The sequence below is a fragment of the Fukomys damarensis genome, unplaced genomic scaffold (assembly GCF_012274545.1).
Source record: "Fukomys damarensis isolate Sample0158 unplaced genomic scaffold, DMR_v1.0_HiC HiC_scaffold_3, whole genome shotgun sequence".
In the NCBI taxonomy this organism is placed as follows: domain Eukaryota; kingdom Metazoa; phylum Chordata; class Mammalia; order Rodentia; family Bathyergidae; genus Fukomys; species Fukomys damarensis.
Window position 1 is genome coordinate 17152176 of NW_022900915.1, and position 20344 is coordinate 17172519.

A 20344-nucleotide genomic window follows, 5' to 3' on the forward strand; every position below is an offset into this window, starting at 1 on the left:
ACATAGCAGTCTGCTTCTTAGGCTGATGCACATGACAGAATCAGGGATCAAAAATGCCTAGAGACATGGTGATACATTCCTATAATTCCAGCTACTCACGAGGCTGAGGCAGGAAGATCACAAGTATGAGGCCAGCCCCGACAATTTAGCAAGAACTTGCTGCAAAACAAAAAAATAAAAGAGCTGAAGCTGGGTGTAGTGGTGCACATCTGTAATCCTAGCATTTTGGGAAACTGAGGCATGAGGATCTTAAATTCAAGCCCAGCCTGAGCAACTTAGTGAGACCCTGTCTCAAAAATAGAAAAAGGGTTGGAGGGAGAAGGCTCTGAGCTCAATCTCCAGTACTGCTGAAATGTACATACATACATATGTACATACATAAATGGGGCCATGGTTGTAGCTCAGTGACAGAACACTTGTCTCACATGTAGAAGGTCCTGAATTTGATTCCCTAGCACTGGAAAAACTCTAGGAATTCCTAGAAACTCTATGGCATTCAGGCTGGTGAGCAGTGTAATAGGCTAGTGCTGCTGGCATATCTGGGATCCTAAGCACTTGCCTTTTTTTTTTTTTTTCTGTACCAGGGATCGAACTTGGGACCTTTGGCTTGCAAGGCAGGTGGCGGCACCAGCCCCAGCCCAGCACTTGCTTTTAAGGTGGCAGTTGGTCTAGGATTGCCAATAATATTGCTTTTCTCCCAAGTACTTTGTGAGCTTTTATCTTCTTCCAAGATATCTTTTCATTTGGACAAACCTCAGGAATTAAAAGGAACAATGTGAAGAAAAAGGTCTGAATGGGGGGTTGCATTTCAGCTCAACCAGATTCTCAGGGAAGTCTAGACTAAAGTAAACACTAGACTGACCTACTTCAGATTAGAAATACTGAAATTCCTTTAGGAGCAAGATACAAAGGGAGATTCTGAGAATGAGATGTAAAACAGGGGAGAAAAGAGACAAGACACTCTTCCCAGAGTTCTTTGGAGTCTTGAGAACACAAGGCTCAGAATTCCTGAGCAAAACCAAATGCTCAACTCTTTAATCCATCTCTGGATGGGATGAGGGAATGAGTAAACTGAGATTACAGAACATAGCAACGCCAGGATGTGGGGCTCAGGGCACCAGCTCCAGAAAGCCGAGGGACTCCAGGAGTCAGAAGACAAGAGAATGTCTCCCCTGGGGGCCTTGAGGAACACAACTGAGATACTCTGTTCTGGATGAGAAGACTAAGTATTGTAAAGATATAAACTCTCTCCTCAACTTAATCAATTATAATTAATAAAATCCCAACCAAAATCCTAATAGGACTTGTTAAAACAAACTTGAGAGCTATGCATGATGGCACACATCTGTAATTCCAGTGCTCTGGAGGCTGAGGCAGGAGGATCATGAGCTCAGAGTCAGCCTGGGCTACATCATAGTGAGACCCTGTCTCAAAAAAGGAAAAGAGAGCCAGGATTTAGTTCAGTGGTTCCGTCACTTGCCTCACAAGCATAAGGACCCAAGTTGGATCCCTGGTACAAAACAAAAACAAAAACAAAAACAAAAAACAAAAAAAAAGAGAGAAGGAGAGGAAGAAGAAAAGAAAGGAGGAGGAGCAGGATGAGGAAGAGGGAGGGAGGGAGAGAGAAAGGAAGAGGAGGAGGAGGAGGAGGAGGAGGAGGAAAAGAAACAAGATGACTAGAAAGTACATCCAAATAAAAATATGTAAGAATAGCTAAAGGAGAAAAATACACTATCCAATCATCACAAAAGCTACATTAAATGATGTAATATTGCTACAAGAATGTAAAAAGTTCACAGAAAAAAAAAAGGGTTCACAGCAAAAGAGAATAAAAAAACACCCACAGCTATTTATGGGAAATTTTTTGTACCAGGAATCGAACTCAGGACCCCTCACTTGCAAAGCAAGTGGCGGAATCACTGAGCTAAATCCCTGGCCCTGTGAGTTTTGAATAAGAGAAAAGTAGTATTTCAAGATACTGGGGAAGAAGATGACTTACAAAATAAACAATGCTGGGCAGCATGTGATCCTAAGAGGGAAAAAAAGGTAGATTCCTAATTCACATAATTTATGAAAAACTCCAGGTGGACTGAAGAACTAACATATAAATAAAAAGGAAGCACAAGAAAATATAGAATATGTTTATTGTTAGTAGATAAGGAAATTTAAAAAACCAAAATATAAAACATGAAAGAGAAAACATATATTGACTATCGCAAAATAAAAAGCCTCTTAAAATCTAAGGCACCATTATTTAAGGTTAAAAAAAAAAGCCAGTCAACCTAGGTTGAGGGATGGCTCATCCTGCCAGGGGGCAGACTACGTGATTTGGAGGCCTGTCAGAAATTAGGGTTCGGGAGGAGGCAACTACTACCAGAGAGTAGCTATTCCCCATTGTCCATCAGCCCTAGAGTCCTATAGTCAAGAACTAACTCAGGTCAGTTATCAAAAGCCAGTTCAGAATACATGGGTTCAGTGGACCAGGGTGTAGGAGAGGAGAAGACATAGTAAGATGAAGGGGGAGCCAGGCGTGGTGGCTCATTCCTGTAATCCCAGCACTTGGAAGACTGAGGCAGGTAGATCACCATGAGTTTGAGGCAAGCCTGAGTTATTCAATGAGTTCAAGCATAGCCTGAACTACATAGCAAGACCTGTCTCAAAAAAGAAAACAAAACAAAGAAGGATGGAGGAGGGAGAAGTCAATGTCCTGGAGGCTTTACTCTGCTTCGTGTTTAAAGAACACTCTGACAGGAGGCCCCCAAAGAAAAGTGAAACTTGTTTCATTATGAGGAGGCATCATCAGTCTCACTCTATGGAGATCAAGGTCTGCTCCTAGGGAGCTCAGGAACTACTGTGCTCAGCTACTCTCAGCAATACTTTCCACTGGTGAGCTGACTCAGCTCAGAGTGTTTGCCTCATTCAGGTAGGGTGACAGGCACATTCAAGTGTTAGAAAATCTTGTGGCATTTGATACCACCTGATGAACTGGGTTGAGCATATAGATCTAGAATTTGAGAGGAGGGTAAAATTCTCAGCAAGGGAGTTGGGTGCTATTTTCTAAAAGGAAGAAGGGGAAATGACAAAGAATGAAGTGTACCAAGAAAGCAGGAGAGAAACCAACACCGGCCAGAATTGGAGAATAGCCTCAATGATGTAATCACATTCCAAGAAGCATCAAACAATCCCTCAGGGGTGAAGAATTAGGCTGAAGAGTAAGCAGTTGGGCATAAGACCAAGGTACCTGACCCCTCATGGGGTCAGGGGTAAGGAGAAACACCTGGCCCATAGGAAATTAAAAAGTGGACTGAGGAACTTAGATTCAGTACCTGCAGAAGGAAAACCATCAACTCTTACAATCAGTATCCAAACAGTAGCTGAATACCACCCATGCACCAAGCATTCAGGTAAGGACAATATGAAGAGACCTCTGCACTTGCCGCTATTACTATACCAACACACACCTAGCCAAATCACCACCTCCCACCTCTGAGATGACACCAGAAGAGCTCACTCATTTGTCATGGAATATGGCAGTTTTGAGTGCCTTCTAACATTGCCACCAAATTTCAGGAGAAAGAGGGGGTGCATAGTGATCTGAAAACCTCCCACTTTCCAAGTGGATATGGGAGACTCCAGCCAGCTAACACAGGTCCAAATAGAGTAACCCTTCACCCTAGATGCCCAAGCAAACCTGCTTCCAGGCCTGTTTCACTAATAATCCTGGCAATTAGCCAGGCTGGATGCAGCCTCACAGAGACTCCATGGAGGAGAGTTCCCTCTACTTTCAAATGAGGACCAGTGATTCTGAACACATTTATGTGGACTGTGGTTTCGCTTGAGAGTTCTGATGTAAACTATGGATTCTCTTTTCAGAAAAAATGTACAATGCACATGCAGATATGATCTTGTATAAAAGTTCAGAAGTTTTACAAACTCCCCAAAGTTCCAGATTAAACATTACTGCCAATGGAAAATCACTCTTTTTCTTACTCCAAAGCTGTTTTCTGGGACCAATTAACTGCTTAGATGTCCAACAGGTGAATTAATATTCAGTCATTCCACACCTTAGCATATGGCAGAAATACTGCCTGTAGCTGGAAGGAAGCAGGGTTCCTAGACTAGTGGTGGTGAATCTATGGCATGTGTATTGCAGTGGGCTGTTTATATCACTGAAGGCTCTAAAAGGTTTGCTCTCACTGTCATAGACCAAGACCATATTTTGTTTGTCACATTCTTCTACCCCAACCAGAAAACCTCAGACACCCCAGGTCTGGAATACAGACACAAAGTGATAAGCCAAAAGTAAATCTGACCCAGTATACAACCAGATCAGTGAAGACAGAATCCTAACAGAGATGGCCACCCTTTTAATCGCTTTCAATGATCCACAGGTTTGCCACCACTAGACTAGGTTTTCTTTGGGCTAGCAGGAGAAAAGCATGAGGATAGGCTCAAAGCTGCAGTGGGAAGGATTCAGATAAACCCTACATGATCATTCTAGAGAGACAGTTGCTCTTTTGCACTGTCCCTCTACCTGGAATGCCAAAGCTGTTAGAGACTAAGCCTTTATTGACTACTCAACTTCCACATTTCTCTTTTAATCAATAAAATAACCATGAGGCTAATGATAATAGCAGCATTTATCAGACATCATCTTGCGCCAACCAAACACTGTTATAATCTCTAGACATGTTATTTCACTTAATTTTCTCAACAATCAAATGAGGTAGCTACTCCCATTATCCTGTTTACAGGTCAGAAAATTGAAACCAGAAGTAGAGTTGTTTAAGACCACAGAGCTAGTGAGTGGTAGAGTCTGGATTTGCACTGAGGCCTATTTCAGAACTAATTTTTAAATTTTTTATAGGGTCTTTCTATATTGCCCAGGCTGGCCTTGAACTTATGAGCCTCCTGCCTAAGCCTCCCAAGCAGCTGAGATCATAGGCATGCAACACTGTGCCTAACTGAAACCTAATTCTTTTAACTCCACTTTCACTGCTCCTTCCCCAAAGACCAAGACTTAGACAAAGGTCTTTTTGTGTGTGTGGTGGGGGGACCGGGGATCGAACTCAGGACCTTGTGCTTGTGAGCAGGCAGTGGAACCACTGAGCTATATCCCCAGCTCAGACAAAGGTCTTGAAAATGTTCCATAGCAAGTCTCTGCCGCTTCATGTCCTGCCCACTGAGTAGCCGGGTTAGTTTTTGTTTTTGAGACAGGGTCTCACTGTGTGGTTCAGGCTGGCCTTGATCTCACTATGTAGCCCAGGCTGGCACTGAAGTCCCAGCGATCCTCCTGCCTCAGCCTCCCGAGTGCTGGGATTACAGGTGTGTACCACCATGCCTGGCTTGTAGCTTGGTTCTTAAAAGAGACTCACTTTTGGGAATCTTCACATTCTACCTCCTATATGACTTCACTTTTTGAGTTCATAGTCCATAGCTCCAATTTTATTCAGGAGCCTAAAACCTTAAATTCAGCTGAGCCCAGAAACCTCATTTCTACTTTAGGTTGAGAATCAGGAGCAAGACTCTTTTCTACTTTATCCCTAAAAATTTGTTTGAGGGAATTGTCATCATTCCCATTTTAAAGATTTGAGGAGGGGGATGAGGAACAGAGATTATTACAAGAGCTGGAATTTGGTGGTGTCACCAGTGGTGCTGGGTACTTTGCTGAGGCCAAGCTTCTCCAGGCATTTCCCACCCTCAGCAGTTGGGAATATTGCATATTTTTTTTTCCAAACAGCTAGTCTCCTGCCTTTTCTCAACTGTATTCCTTGGAGATAAGTACTAGCTCACCAAAAGAAAGGCCTAGGAGAAAGGTCTGCTATCACAGACCCAGTGACCAAGGGGTCCCCAAGTACATGCTGGGTGGCTAGAACTGCAATGAATGGTGCTTTGGGGGACATTTGGAGGCTTGGTGGATATTAACTTAGGTTCTGAGTCCAAGGCTACTTGTCCTTGCCTCACAAGGAGGCAGATAAAATAGCTCAAGCGAGAACATGTTGAGGTCTATGCAGAGGTAAAAGGTATAGGAAGTTAAAGAGGTTAGCACAAAAAATTGACTCATATTCAGCATCTGTATGTCACCTGTACACTAGAGGTGAGATAAAACAGAATAAAGCCCCAATTCAAAGAGGAGGAAGTCAGCTCCAGAGGCAGAGTTGACTCCTAGAAGTGGCCCAGAGTCACTAGAGTCCAGTTATTTAGTCATCAGATGTGTATTGTCTGCTGTACCCAGATTTGACTGGGCACTGGGGATACCATGGTGAATCCTACCCACAGAATTATACCATTAACAGAAAAAAAAAAATGAGCAAGATGTTTTGGGCAGTAACGAACAATAGGAAGAACACTGGACAGAGAGGGGAGGGAGGAGGATTGAAAGGGGATGCAGCTGTTTGGGCTATCAAGGGAAACCTCTGGAGAAGGCACACGAGAGCTGAGGCTTGATTGTGAAAAATGGCCAGCCATAGGAGGATTTGGGGAGAAATACATTCTAGGAAGAGACAAGAGCAAAGCCAAAGGCCCTTTGATAACAATGGTTCCATGCATTTAAAAAAAAAGAAAAGCAACCACCTGAGAGAAATTAACAAGGGAGTGAAAGGAAGAAGAGAAAGCCTGAGAGTCAGGTCATAGTGGTTTTGTAACTAAAGCAGAGTCAGATTTTTATCCCAAGTGAGTGGGAAGTGTGTGGGGGGGGTGACACCATCTAATTAACTCCCCACCTTGGGAAGTGAGCCCAGGGCTTTGCACATACTAGGCAAAAACTACCTTTGGGCTACATTCCTAGCCCTCATAAAAAATTTTTTATTTTGAGACAAGGTCTAAATTGCCCAGGCAGGCCTCAAACGTGTGATCCTCCTGCCTTAGTCTCCCAAATAGCTGGGATTACAGGCATATGCCAAAATGAGTTACAATGGTTACAATTAGCATTTTTATTTTTAAAATTTTATTTATTTTTTTTGGTGGTACTGCAGATCAAACTTGGGACTTTACACTTGCAAGGCAGGCAGTGGCACTACTGAGCTAAACCCCCACCCTAACATTTAAAAAAAGATTATTCTGGCTGCTGTGCAGAGACTGGATTGCAGAAGGCAGAACAGCAGTAGGGAGACCACTGAGGAGGCTTTGGGTAAGAAAATGGGTGATCATATAATTTGTCATGGAAGATGGAATACTTGCACAAGTAAACAGGAATGTTACAAAAGTTAAGCAGGAATAGCAGGCACAATCATAATCTCAGGCAAAGTGGGACATAAGGAATCTAGATATGAGAGGCTAGAGTAGTAGTTCAAGGTATGGTTCCTGGAGCAACAATCAGTATCACCTAGGAATTCATTAGAAATGCAAATTCTCAGGCTCCACCCTACACCTGATGAATCAGAAACTGGAGACAAGCCCAACATGTGTTTTTATTTGTTTGTTTTTCTTTGTTTTGTGGTGCTAGAGATGGAACTCAAATATCTCACACATGCTAAGCAAGTACTGTACCCCTGAGCTTTACGCCCCCAGTCTGTGCAGTAGTAGATATTTTTTAAAGTCCTTCAGTAGATTCTGATGCAGGCTGAAGTTTGAGAAGCATTGAGTTAAGAGTGGGTGGTGTAGGGGAGGCATTGTGGCCAGGTGCTTTTTAAGGAAATTAATTTCTGGAATGAGTTGTGTTTGGTTTGGGCAATTTGAGTATGTGGTACTCTTTACTGTAATATGCCAAACCAAGACAGGAGAAAACTAGTTTTGTGAAGGAGTTAAGCTTCAGATGTGTGAAGCAAAGAGTGCAGAAACAGACCCTTTTTCACTAGGACACCTCTTAGAATGAGGAAGCAGTTCTACCAGTAAGAGGGAGAGATTCACAGAGTGGCCCAAACTCTGCAGTCAGTCTTCTTCTTAGAAGGCCCCAATTTTACAAACAGAATTTTTCCCAATGAGGTTGCTCTGAGTGACAGTTCAAGTACTGGCCCAAGAATGACTATGGAGGAAAAGGTGAGCACCAACCCCCAAGCTAAGTTTTACTGACTGCTCAGGTGAAAACAGTATATGAAAATAAAAGGAGATGCTTTTAGCCAGGAAATCAAAGCCTAGGTCTTGTCCTGGGAGCTCTTCTTTTGGGAGACAAAGAGTTGCTATTGGCAAAGCTCTAGCTGCAGTCTACTTACCCTGAGCAGCGCTATCATAGGCAACTCATTGGTTTTTAGCAGTTCTGCTCTAATAGAGCTCCCAACTCCACAAATCACCTATGTGGAGCCAGACCTCTGGTCTGGAGGCCTTTGCATGAGCACTTGGGTTTTGTTTAGCTTACAGTTGCAGTACACACAAAGAGCAACAGCAAGCCCTTATCCTGTCCTGTCTGGCATGGGATGCACACCCTCAGCGACACCTGACAGCACATGGGTGAAGGTCAGAGTATGTGAACATCATTCTTGTAGTGGTGCTAAGGGCAGGTAGAAGCCACAGAGGAATAGACAAACTAAGTTCTAGACTAGAAATTCTTAATTTTGACCTTGGGGGTGTTCTGCGAAGCAGTAGAGAAATCCTCAAGTTTTTATCAGATTTTCAAACCTAAGACTAGAATTTAAAATTAAAGAACTTTTACTTTAGAGAGCAGTGATTCTCACACTTCTTTCACCCTGCATCAGAAGTACCTGGAGGGATTGTTACAACTCTGGGCCCCAAACCCAGAGTTCTGATTAGGTAGATCTGAAATGTGGGCTCAAGATTGTGTATTTCCAACAATTTTCAAGGGAAAGCTACCACTCTTGGTCCAGGGTCCACACCCTGAGAACCATGCTTTAGAGGATACAAAAAAAAAAAAAAAATCAGGAAGAGTTTAAATTCAAATTATGGTCTTCTCTTTTCAGACAAGAGTTCTAATAGATATCACAGCCCTCTAAAACACCCCCAAATCCCAAGGAATTTGAGATTTTATCTTTGGAAATAGCCCTGGGAAAGTGAGACTCCTGACCTCTCTTGAAGGTCAGGAAACATTTGGGAAATAATATTTTGGAGGGCACAGGAAAATGCCTCCAGAAACTTAAAAGACTGGGCAAAACTCAGCTGGAAACTACACAACTGATTCTAGCTGATCCAATTAGTGGGCCAACTGTTGGTGGATAGTGAGGTTTTAGAAAATCTGGGACTAGAGTCTGCCTCCTGAGTCTTGTTGTTGAGCTTATATCTAAATTCATACGGTACTAGATAGGAGGTCTGCTGTAAGGAAGAAAAAATATTTGCAAAGGGCCAGTATCTGGGAAATAAGAGAAGAAAACTGACAACTCAATGAGACAAAGTTCAAGACCCTCGGTCAATGGCAGGAATAGTAAGAGGGCCATGCTTACTTTAAGCAAGAACAAGAAGGGGGGGAAGAGGGAGATGGTGCAAGAGGGGCAGAGGGAGGGAGAGCCATTTAATAGTTTCCTTTAGACCTGCTCTGAGTAAGTCATTCCCCCCATGAATGGGGAGGAAGAAAAGAAAATGTGGATTCATTTATGATTCAACTTTCAGAACAGGAAATGTGGCTTTTGAGCTAGGCAGAAGAACTCTCCTCTATATAAGAAACATTGGTTGTACTGTCCAGCTAAATGCCTGGGTGTGGTGGTGCACACCTGTAATCCCAGCACTCTGGAAAATGAGGCAGGATTGCTGAGTTCAAGGCCAGCCTGGGCTACCTAGTGAATTTAAGGTTAGGCTGAACTACACAGCAAGACCCTGTCTCAAACAAAACTAAACCAAACTGATAAATAAATCATGAGGTAAGGTAATATCAAAGGAGACATTACTTATTAGGGAGACATAGTATGGAGACAGAACCTCACAGGATAGGCAGTATAGTAAGGGTAATTGAGACCATGGTTGTGCTTTGTTATTAGTCTACCTGGACTTTGAATTCTGGCTGTAGAGCACTGGGCATGTTAATTTTTCTGTACCTTACTGTTCTCATCTGCAAAACAGAGGCAATAATAGTGCTTATCTCATAGGGATGCAATAAGAATGAAATGAAATAACATAGATAAAATGCTCAGCTTGGGGTCTTGAGTATTTAAGCGCTCAGTGTTAAAAAGAGTGGTGGGCTTCGAAAAATTTAGGCACCTTTAGTGCCACTGCCAGACAGAAAGTGGAGGTAGGTTGGAGCCACTGCCACTCTCCATGAGAGGCTCACTGGATTCTGTGGTGTAAGTCCAGAAGGATGGCAGAAACAGGATGCCGAATCACTCGGCTATAAGGTGGGGATATTTATTGTTTTAAACAAACACTGAAATGTTCAATGAATCTGTTTTGTGACATTTCTTCACTGGCAATCTAAGTGTCAAACAGTTTGATTTGATCACCACACTGTCTTTTGGGGGGGGTACCAGGGATTGAACCTGGGTCCTTGGGCTTGTGAGGCAGGTAGCGAAACCACTAAGCTAAATCCCTGGCCCTCAAATGGTCTGATTTGAACAAATCAGAATGAGTGAAAATCAATTTTGGTAGGAAAAATGGAGATTTGCAAGATTAAGGTGGAATTCCCATTGTCAGGGAAAAAAATGTGGCTCCTCCTACTTAAATTCCAGAAGTGTAGGGCAACATGCTGAAGTCACAGTGAGGTATGTACTGGCCCTGAGGAGAGCTAGTAGCCTGACACTTAAAAAGGGATCCTTTTCTTCTAATCCCAAATGAGCAGAAATTCTTCCAAAACCCAGTATTCCAAATCAAAAAGTCCTATTTACTTTTCTGGAAAGCAATTGTTACTGGAACTGGTAACGAAACCAGGCAAAAGAGCCAAAATACACTATATATCACATGGTCAAATAAAAATTTATATCCATGGAGGTGGGAGTAGGATGAGACTGCCAATTATATCATGTTTAAAAAGGAAACGCTAAAGAAACGTGGCAAAAGGTTCTTGACCATGTTATGCTGGGCTCTATTCTTGAGGAGCCTTATGGCCCTACTCTAGCCTTGCCTTGTAGTTCATACTAATCCCATGTCTGGGATGTTACCCTTGGGACCCTGTGTTGGGACCTCACCTTAAGGCTTCTTGATCTCAAGCTGATGACTGAACATATTTATCATGGTCCTGTTTGGAGTCTTTAAGGCCATAAAGACAGTTACAAATGGGCCTGGTTTCTGGCTTTGCACTGCCATATATTTACTGGGAGAAAATTTTGGCTAGTTTTCACATGTTTGTGTTCTCAGATGGGGACTCAGGGATTTATTTTATCCCACCTTGAGGAAGTACAGAATCTGGCTTCTTTTTTCAGAAAGTACTCACCTATCTTGTGATCCTAAAATCAGAAGCACCACAGAACTGAAGGCAAACTAGTTTCTCAGACATTCTACCTACCTCTCCAAAACAGCAGCACTATCAGATTTGATTTGTTTTTGTTTTATACCAAGGGATTAAACCAAGGGCCCAGTTTCTGCTGGGTAGAAAGTCATATACCAGCATCCCCAGCTTAGCTTTAATTTTTGGTAGTAAAGTTTTCATTGTTTTTATGATCTGGTAGTTGTCAGATGTGGAAACCACTCCAATCCCACTGTTCTCTACAAATGGGCACTATTTTAGCAAGAAAACCAACAAAACAGTAATTACAATAACAAATTCTCATGGGATTCATCTAGCGAAGCCTGAAATTCTAATACTATGAACCATGCTCCAGTTTTCAGAATATAATGATTGTCATGTATATTTAAGTAACACTGGAAGATTTTCCATAGTATGATTTTTTGCCGAGAACCTTGGAGACTTATTCCTAGACTGCCTTACATCCAGTCTGAAAGTAAAAGCATCAAAGATGACAAAATGGAGCAAACCACAAATAAAACTTCAAATTCTACTTTTAGAAGTCGAAGAAAATGTATACCTGAAGTCTTTGCTGGTTTTTGAACTAAAAGTCAAATGTGGAGTAATTCTCTTCAGTTAATCTGCTCTCCTAGGAAATTCCAATGAAACTATCCCGAAAGATCATCCTTTTGTCATGACTGTTATGAGTAATTTAAGTCGATGTTTGCCATTCTACTCATTAGAAAAGTAGTTTTGAAAGTTGTGTGTGTGTGTGTGTGTGTGTGTGTGTGTGTGTGTGTGTACTGGGGATTGAATCCAGGGCCTGGAGTATGGTAGGTAAGTGCTCTGCCTAACCTCAGGCCCAAGAGATCTCATTGCAAAGCACAATTTCTATTTTCTGTAGAAGATTCTCTTTATCTCTTGTAATGGACTCATTTGTAACTGTTCTACTATCCTAAATCAAATTTAAAATGACAGGAAACAGAAAACCTTCCACAGGAAAGAACATGATCTATAGGAAAAGTTTTTCCTTCTTCAATGTGATGGCTTCATTAACTGTTGCACCATCAGAAAAAAAATGGACTCAAGAAACTGAACAGGAAATTATTTACATAAAATCTTCAAAATATAAATCTGTTTTAATAAAATAGAAAATAGCTTTTTTCCAGCTTGAGAGAACAACTTAATGCCACAGCCAATTAATGATTATAATGGGCAAGTAGTAGTATACCTGATGCCTAATCCTAAAAATAGTTTTCATTAAAAATAAAAATTAAAGAGCCACCGACCCCTCCCCCAAAAAAGCACTGAAACAAGACTGATCTGTTTATATAGTCACATGAAAAATAAACATCTTTATTTTTTTGCCTACTTTATTTCATTTTTTCAAATAAAATTTAAATCTGTACAAAGTATACTGTTACAGTATATATTTTGTAAGAATCAATGCCTAAAAGAATCACAATACTTCAATAAGCAGTACAGCAGACCTCGCTAGTTTCAGCTTTGATATTGAACAAACTCAAGCCGGCTGATGCACAACACATTTGCTTGGTTTCCACATGGTGAGTTCCCAGCACTGAGATGGGAGAACATGACAGCAAATATGGTTATATTACAGCCCAACACACTGCGCTTCTTCATATGATAATATCTGCACATATGCAATACAGAATGCTCAAATTTACTTTTAAATTGCATTTACTTACTTTTTAGTTGGCAAAATTCAACATTCTTGAATGGGGTCCCCAAACAGTGCAAATTAATGATATTCTACTATATATTGGCACATTTCCAATAAGGATTAACTTGTAAACTCAAAGAATATCAACAACTTTGTCCTAAATTTTAACTAATGTACATCTGGTCCATTTAACCAAAGTCATTTTGGAAAGATATTAAAGAACAATTCTATTTCTGAAAGGATATTGTTTTGACCATTTTTTAAAGATAACTTTTTAAATTGTCATTAAAATGTTTTACTATAAAAATTTTACAAACTTGATTAGAAATTTCAAGATGATTCACAGCAGACAAATACAAACTGTTTATATTCCAACAATACCTACTCTTAAGACTTTCAAATAGTGCACAATCATGTCAGCTGTGTTAACTAAAATTCTGAACAGTGTACTAAATTTATAAGTGGTGCTGGGTCTAGCAAGTGTAAATACACAGTATATTTCAATGAAAAGAATTGTCTTCTTTATACTTTATTTGTTTTCCCAAAAGGAAACATTAATGTTTACATTCTTTAATAAAGTTAATCTTACATCAGAATATAACTTAATACTGTCAGCAACAGGGACCACACACAGTAAATAAGAAGCACATTTAAAATAAGTCTGAATTCACATAGATTAACATTTGTTGGTTAATAAAATATTGACAGTATTACAATCTTACAATATTTACAGTAAGAAAAATCTAGAGTAATATATACCTTTCACAGCAGGATTCCTTTTTAAAAATTTCTTCCAGTTTGGGATTGTGTATACACGAAAAGCTCAAAATAAAGCAACTCTGCAATATAATCTTAAAATAATGGCTACTAGGGGGATATTCTATCACAACCATTGAAAATAATGGTGATTTCTCACGGAGTCTGTGGCATCTGAGAACCCAGTTAATTAACCAAAGTCTTGCTCAAACCAGCCTCAGTTACCCAGATTAAAGCTGCAGAACTCCGGCCTTCCCTGACCGCTGAAAACCCAACAGATTTCCTCATCATGCTATAAGAAAAGAGGGAAAATTGGTTTCAGCTCATACCTCATGGCTGGAAGCTTCCGGCCAGTGCACATTCCCTAAATTATGCTTTAAAATGGCCAATTTCATCCCCTTAGCATTACAAGAGTCCATCCTCCATTCACAGTGCATCCTGACACCAAACTCACTCACTCCTCAACCCTTGTGCATTGGGATAAAGCATGAACTTGGCCTATATAATACACACCAGTATCTGAGAGACTTGGGACTGGGGACAAAGAAACAGACTAGTGTAGTTTGCATTGAGATCAACAGGAAAAATGGGAAGTGATGCACATTTCCAATTAGAATGACAAGAAGACCCACATCCCTAAACTGGAACTTGGCCAGGGCATCAGAGTTAGCACCCCCTCTCTGAGTACCACAAGCAATTCGCATGTGTGCTCTGGGCCTCCACTAAGAGAGAGCATCTACATTAAGTAACTCAGTGTGGGACATTAGTTCAGTGACAACTCCCAAGAAAGCAGATACAATTCTTGAATCTGGGGCTGTGTACAACACCTGAGGTCAATCATCTGAGCTGTGACCTGTCCCAATCCTGCTTACTTTATCTGATGGGCACAGAGCACTCAGGGATACAGCTGCTGGCTACTTTGGACTCTAGATCTCACAGGTAATCAACAGGTATCTGGGATTGAATTAGCAAACTGTACCATGGCTCCTTAAACAGACACTGTCAGGTTTGAAATCATGTCAAACATGAATCTTCACTGTCAGGTCAGAAATCAAAATGGGAGTCTTCCCACATCAGCCAAGGTTATTTTGTCAAAACCTTAGAGGAGTTGGACAGTTTTTCATGTTGCAAGTGATTAGTGTACTTATTTCAATCAAGCTGGATTGACAAACCAGACTGATCTATTTAGTTTTGTTTTTGATTCTTACATACGTGTTAACCCAAAGTTGTTACATTTGGGTTAAATACACTGACAGAGAAAATTCAAACAACAAAAGTTTCAGCAAACTTCTGTGGCATATTCTTTTTGGAAGTCAATGCAAGATCTAAGGTATTTCTACCCAACAAGGTCTGTTTAAGTGTTTAATGTTACTTCCTTTATGGTCCTATACAGAATGCTATGACTTCTATATAGGTCTGAATGCTGCTCCATGTAGATTCCTTCTGTATATCTAAAAATATATACTTCTCAGTAGTTCAGTACATGGTTAATCTTCCCACAGAGGAAGATTTTTGTAATCACATGTTGCAAAGTAGAAAAACATCTCCTTTCTAAGAAAGGAAATATACTTTCCTATTGTACACTTTTGAATAAGCCCAAAGGCATGCACCAAAAATCATTATTAAAACTAACACATGCACTAAAATGGTGTAGCGTTAGACTTAAAGTGCTGCTTCTCAATTTTTAAATTTGAATAAATTTGACATTTTGACAGTTGTTGACTCAAATATCTCCCCCCCACACCCCATACCCCATCCTATGGCATCAAGAGAGAAAGTAAAAAGTACGCATAAATCTTTAAACTATCATTTACAAGGGGGAGAGAACGGATATAGCAACTATCCTATGTATAAACTGGATTCCCAGTTTCAAATAAAATCAGTATTTACTGGTAAAAATTGTCAAAGCTAATTTACCCAAACAAATATTTCTAGTAAATAATGTTCTACATAGAGGATAATTTACTTTGGTTTTATGCACCTTCTCAAAAATACTACTAGTGTCCCATACATATTATCACCAAGCTGATGTGTTCCAGCAGTTGTAAGGCAAATCTTTTTTTCCCTAGTGACATCTTGTTTCCCAACAGACAAAACTACAATCTTTTGGTGAGGAAGGGGTTAAGATAATGGCTAACCCCTTGGCATCCTGAGCATTGTGGTTTATCAAACTCTACCCTGCTAGAAGTTGTCAGGCGCCCTGACCCCTGCCTTGAACCAAAAATGGCTCCCATGTCTAAAGATGCCCTGACTCCTTTTAAGTAGCTCTCAGAACTTCTTTTTTTCTTTCTGTCTGGATGTTAAAATGTCTAACAAAGCTGGTTGCAATGTCACATTTTGCTAGTAGGGGCCACCATCTAATAATTGCAATGTGAAATCTTTTAAGCCAGTAGTTCCTAATTTTATCAAAAATTTGCATTAGAATGTTCTCTATAGAGTTTACTTGGAGCATAGATCCTTAACTTAGGTTTCAGAAGATGTGATGACCCTGAGGTTGTATGCAAAATTATCTGTGTATGTGCATTTTTTCCTGGGGAGAGGGTCCATCACTTTTGTCAGATTATCAAAGATATCTGTGATCACCCAAAAAGGATTGCAGGACTTAGAGGGATACCCGTAATTGATTTTATATCACTGGGAGCAGAAAATGAAAACCTCCAAAAAAGAGTTGAGGGAGGCAAATGTTGATTATTTATTCACATCTGGGAAATAAGTACTTCAAACTAGGAAAAATAATTAATTAAGCTGGTTAAAATCCATTTAAAAATAAAGCCACTTTCTAAAATTTTTCCATTTTCCATATATGGAAAATTTAGTCTCCAAGAAAAAATTTAGAGACTGAATTTCGCTCTTTTCCTAAAGGAAATTCAGAGATATAATAAACATCATCCACATTTAAAGACCTGACAACATAAAACTTAGGTAACTCTACTGATGTGAGCCTTTAACTTGAGATTTATATAGGATTATGTAGAGTCAAATCCACATCTGTAAACCTCTATTTCCCCAAATTGGTTTATAGTTAGACAACTACAAACCTAAAATTTAGACAATGGAAGTTAAGTTTTCTAGTCAAATTAAAAACAAAACTATGGGTTCCACAACAGAATCGGTCCATGAACATTCATACCATGCTATAGAGAACATTCTCATTTCAAATACACCACCAAATTTGCAACAGAATTTTCAAATAACAGGTCCAGAATGACTAGCAAAACATGCTGAGAGGATCATGTCAAGAATTAAAACACTACCCTCCCTTCTCCCCAGAAACATATTCGGGCATTATGAAAATAAGATTTGAAAAAGGCCTCTCACTTGTTGGTTTTAAGTATGTAAAAATTATGGGAAAGGGAATATAAAATGAAATAACTAAATAACTTATAAAAAACAATTTCAGCCAAAAACATCTCTCTCTGTTCTACTGACAAAACTGTCAAATCTCTTTTTTTGCAATTATAAACACTGTGTTACACAATCTCACAAAAAATATGCTTACAGGTACACTTTTTGTTCTTTTCTTTTAGAGAACATCTTTGAGGTTATAAGACTGCCTCTGGTTAAAATAAAGTCTCTGATCCCTTGCTGCAACTCCCCCTCAAAAAATGAGTCAATTCTGAATTCCAAAAAGGAATAGTCATTTAATCAATTCTTTCAATATCAATTATATTACACAGACCATGAGGAAACTATATGAACATCATGGAAAACTACATGAAAGAGGCAGATGCCACTTTCCACCTACTTCGGTTCCAGTTTTTTAAGCATGTACCCAGTAAGACTCAAATCTCATTGACTAAAGTGGAAACAAACCAACACTCCAAAACCAGGCTATCTGAGGCTGGAAGCTAGATCTCAAAGATTTACCTATCCTAAGCTTTTACTTTATTTAAAGCGCTTAGTAAAGCTCACATTTACAAAGAATTTTATTGGTAAATCAAGGGCCTTATTAAAATATTTATCAAAACAAATTTCTGTATTACATAGCTAAGATTAAATATTTTTTGGCTTTAAAAAGTATATTTAATTGCATATACATTTTACTTTGGGAGGGATATTGAAAACATAATTCTGCAAGAAATTAGAAAAGACTAGAAACAAAAGTGAAAGTGACTAGTCTTAACTTTCAGAAAATCAAGTGCAAAGATAAATAGTGCAAATAATGAAAAATAGAAATTTTATAGGCAACTTTACATAGTCTTTCTTACTTCTGCACTTTTACATACTGACAACTTTAAAAACCCTAACAACTATGCAGCATGGAAATGGGCTATCATTTATTTCCACTAACTAGACTCAAGAAAGCCTTTCAAAGACTTGTCTCACAGTTATTTAAATCACTGGTTCTTGACACAGGTTTGGGAATTCACTTCTTTTAAGCCAATTCCTAAAGGAAGAACTACTTAAAACGACTCTGTGCTGACTTAAGTTATAGTATGTTACTGTATTATAACTTGAAATGTGACACACAATAAAATGTGAAAATTATACTAAGTGCCAACTCTATAAAATAAGCAATATAAAAATAATCTTCCTATTGTTAATGAAGTTGACATGTATAAAAAAGAAAAATTACCTTCTAAGGACAAAATCAGAACCTATTTTTTTGGGTATTTTTAAAGAGATTTTTATCACGAATGTACAGAGATCTGATTAAAATGGATCTTGAAAATATATGTCAAAATCACTGAGAATAATTCATACTAAATTTACCAACAAAAAGTTAACCCAAATATATCTGAATTACATAATTAAAATATCATAGCAATTCTTTATCGTAAATAATTTAAAACACTCCTGGAATTATGAGAACAGAATATGAAATGGTTACCTCACTCTACAAAAGAACGTAAGAACCTCCAAGATATACTAAATTATGTAATTAACATCCTCCACCAACAAACTCAGGAAGTCTACAATTTTAAAGTAAGAGAAAAAGTGGAAAAACAAACAGAAACATGAATTTAGGGGGTATATCATCTAATTTCAGAAATATAGTATCATCGAAGGCCTCATCAAATCCACAATGTAAAATGGTTGCCAATATTGTAAATGTAGAAGAAACAGACAAGGTACTTTAAAAATTACAACTTAGTGCTTTCATCTGGTTAACTGTCTTCTAAGAAACTAATGTGGACCAAAGGCTAGAGTTTATATAGAAGGAAGGATCTTTGGATACAGATCTAAAGGTAAACTACATTGTGACAAGAGCCCAAGAAAATATAGTCTGTAATAATAAATACTACTGATAGTTTAAAAATGGTTAACTGTGAAAAAGTTTGAAACTTTCATATCTTCTTTTTCTCAAAATAGTAAGTACTTAGCACCAACTTGCCATTACCAGAAAAGCTGCCATTCTAACTCGTCCCAGAAAAGCAAACATCTTATAGGTGGAAACAGATGCTGCATATACAGCATCAGCATCATCAACATCATCATCATTGTAACTAGCTACTGATCAACAGTTTTCTCTCGCATCACTGAAACCTCCTTAGTAAAGATCAACTTAATTGTTCTTAGTAAACAACTCTCATACAGACTTCACCTTAGCATCTTTTCCTATTCCAATAAAAATTCTCCCCAATTTACCTCCAAACCATTCCCTATGTACTTTTCATACCTCCATTCACAAACACTTTAAACAGCTTTCCCCCTCCTGCTCTCAAACTTCCAAACCAATGTCTCAGCTCCCAGAAATGTAAGTAAAAGACACATACTTCTAACACTCTTCAATTCAAAAAAATTTAACACTAATTAAATGCTCTTCAAATTGTCAACTTAAGTCTTAAAGGGAAAACAGCAGAAAAAAAAAATACTGCCCAATTACCTCACAATAAAGAAATCTTTCTGGATCATCAGTTAGCTATGTTCTAAGGCAGGAGTCAGCAATGTCTTTACTTCTTTCTGAAGGGGGTAAGCTTGAGTGCCACCAGCAGACCTATGGCAAGAATAAAGAAAAAGAAAGAAACAAGGAAAAAAGGAGGATAGGAGAGACAAGATGTCAGATGTATAAAATAAGTGGTAGCTTAAGAGCCTCCAACAACTAATTGCACTTGAAATTGCCAATCCACTTCAGCTAAATGGGAGTATGACCCAACTTCAATATGAATTTAATACATCATTACCAGGTCATCACTATTTGAGCTAGTCTAGGTGACTAGAAGTCATCTGTGCCATAACTTTAACTGCCACTTCACAACAAAAACATCTACCTAGAAGCTTTCTGGTTAATACATCTTGGATCAAAATATATACTAACAAGAATATTTTCATGTTTTTCACAAATCTAGAATAGAAGGTCTTGGTCCTTAAACAGAGAAGCTTCCTGACTATTAAAGTAGACCCTAAATAAAGATAATTAAATTTTCCATTGTGTTACAAAAACTTAATTAGTAAGTTACTAGTGATCATCAAAACAAAGTATGTATTCATGAAAGCACAAAAATCCTGTGATTCCAAAATGAATAAAGCATTTCTGGTCTATAAGAAACAACTTTATTTTACATAGATGATCACCACGTTTCTACCTATAAGTAAGACAATGTACCACAAAAGCAAAGAATTCCAAGAAAAAGGAAGGGCAAAATATCAAATGTAATATGGATATAAAATAAAAATGAACGTGCAGCTACTTCTTGTTTTTAAAA

At 38.9% G+C, this 20344-nt stretch overlaps 1 protein-coding gene across 1 annotated transcript; it reads right to left on the reverse strand.

Annotated features, from left to right (window-relative positions):
* Positions 1-12600: 12600 nt before the first annotated feature.
* Positions 12601-20130, reverse strand: Igip (IgA inducing protein). The gene has a single exon (XM_010613813.3). The coding sequence runs from the start codon at positions 12956-12958 to the stop codon at positions 12758-12760; it is 201 nt and encodes a 66-aa protein (XP_010612115.1). The 5' UTR covers positions 12959-20130; the 3' UTR covers positions 12601-12757.
* Between the last annotated feature and the right edge of the window lie 214 nt (positions 20131-20344).

Coding starts and splice junctions, on each gene's coding strand:
- Igip (XM_010613813.3), bottom strand. CDS start 12,958: ATGCAATTTAAAAGTAAATTTGAGCATTCTGTATTGCATATGTGCAGA.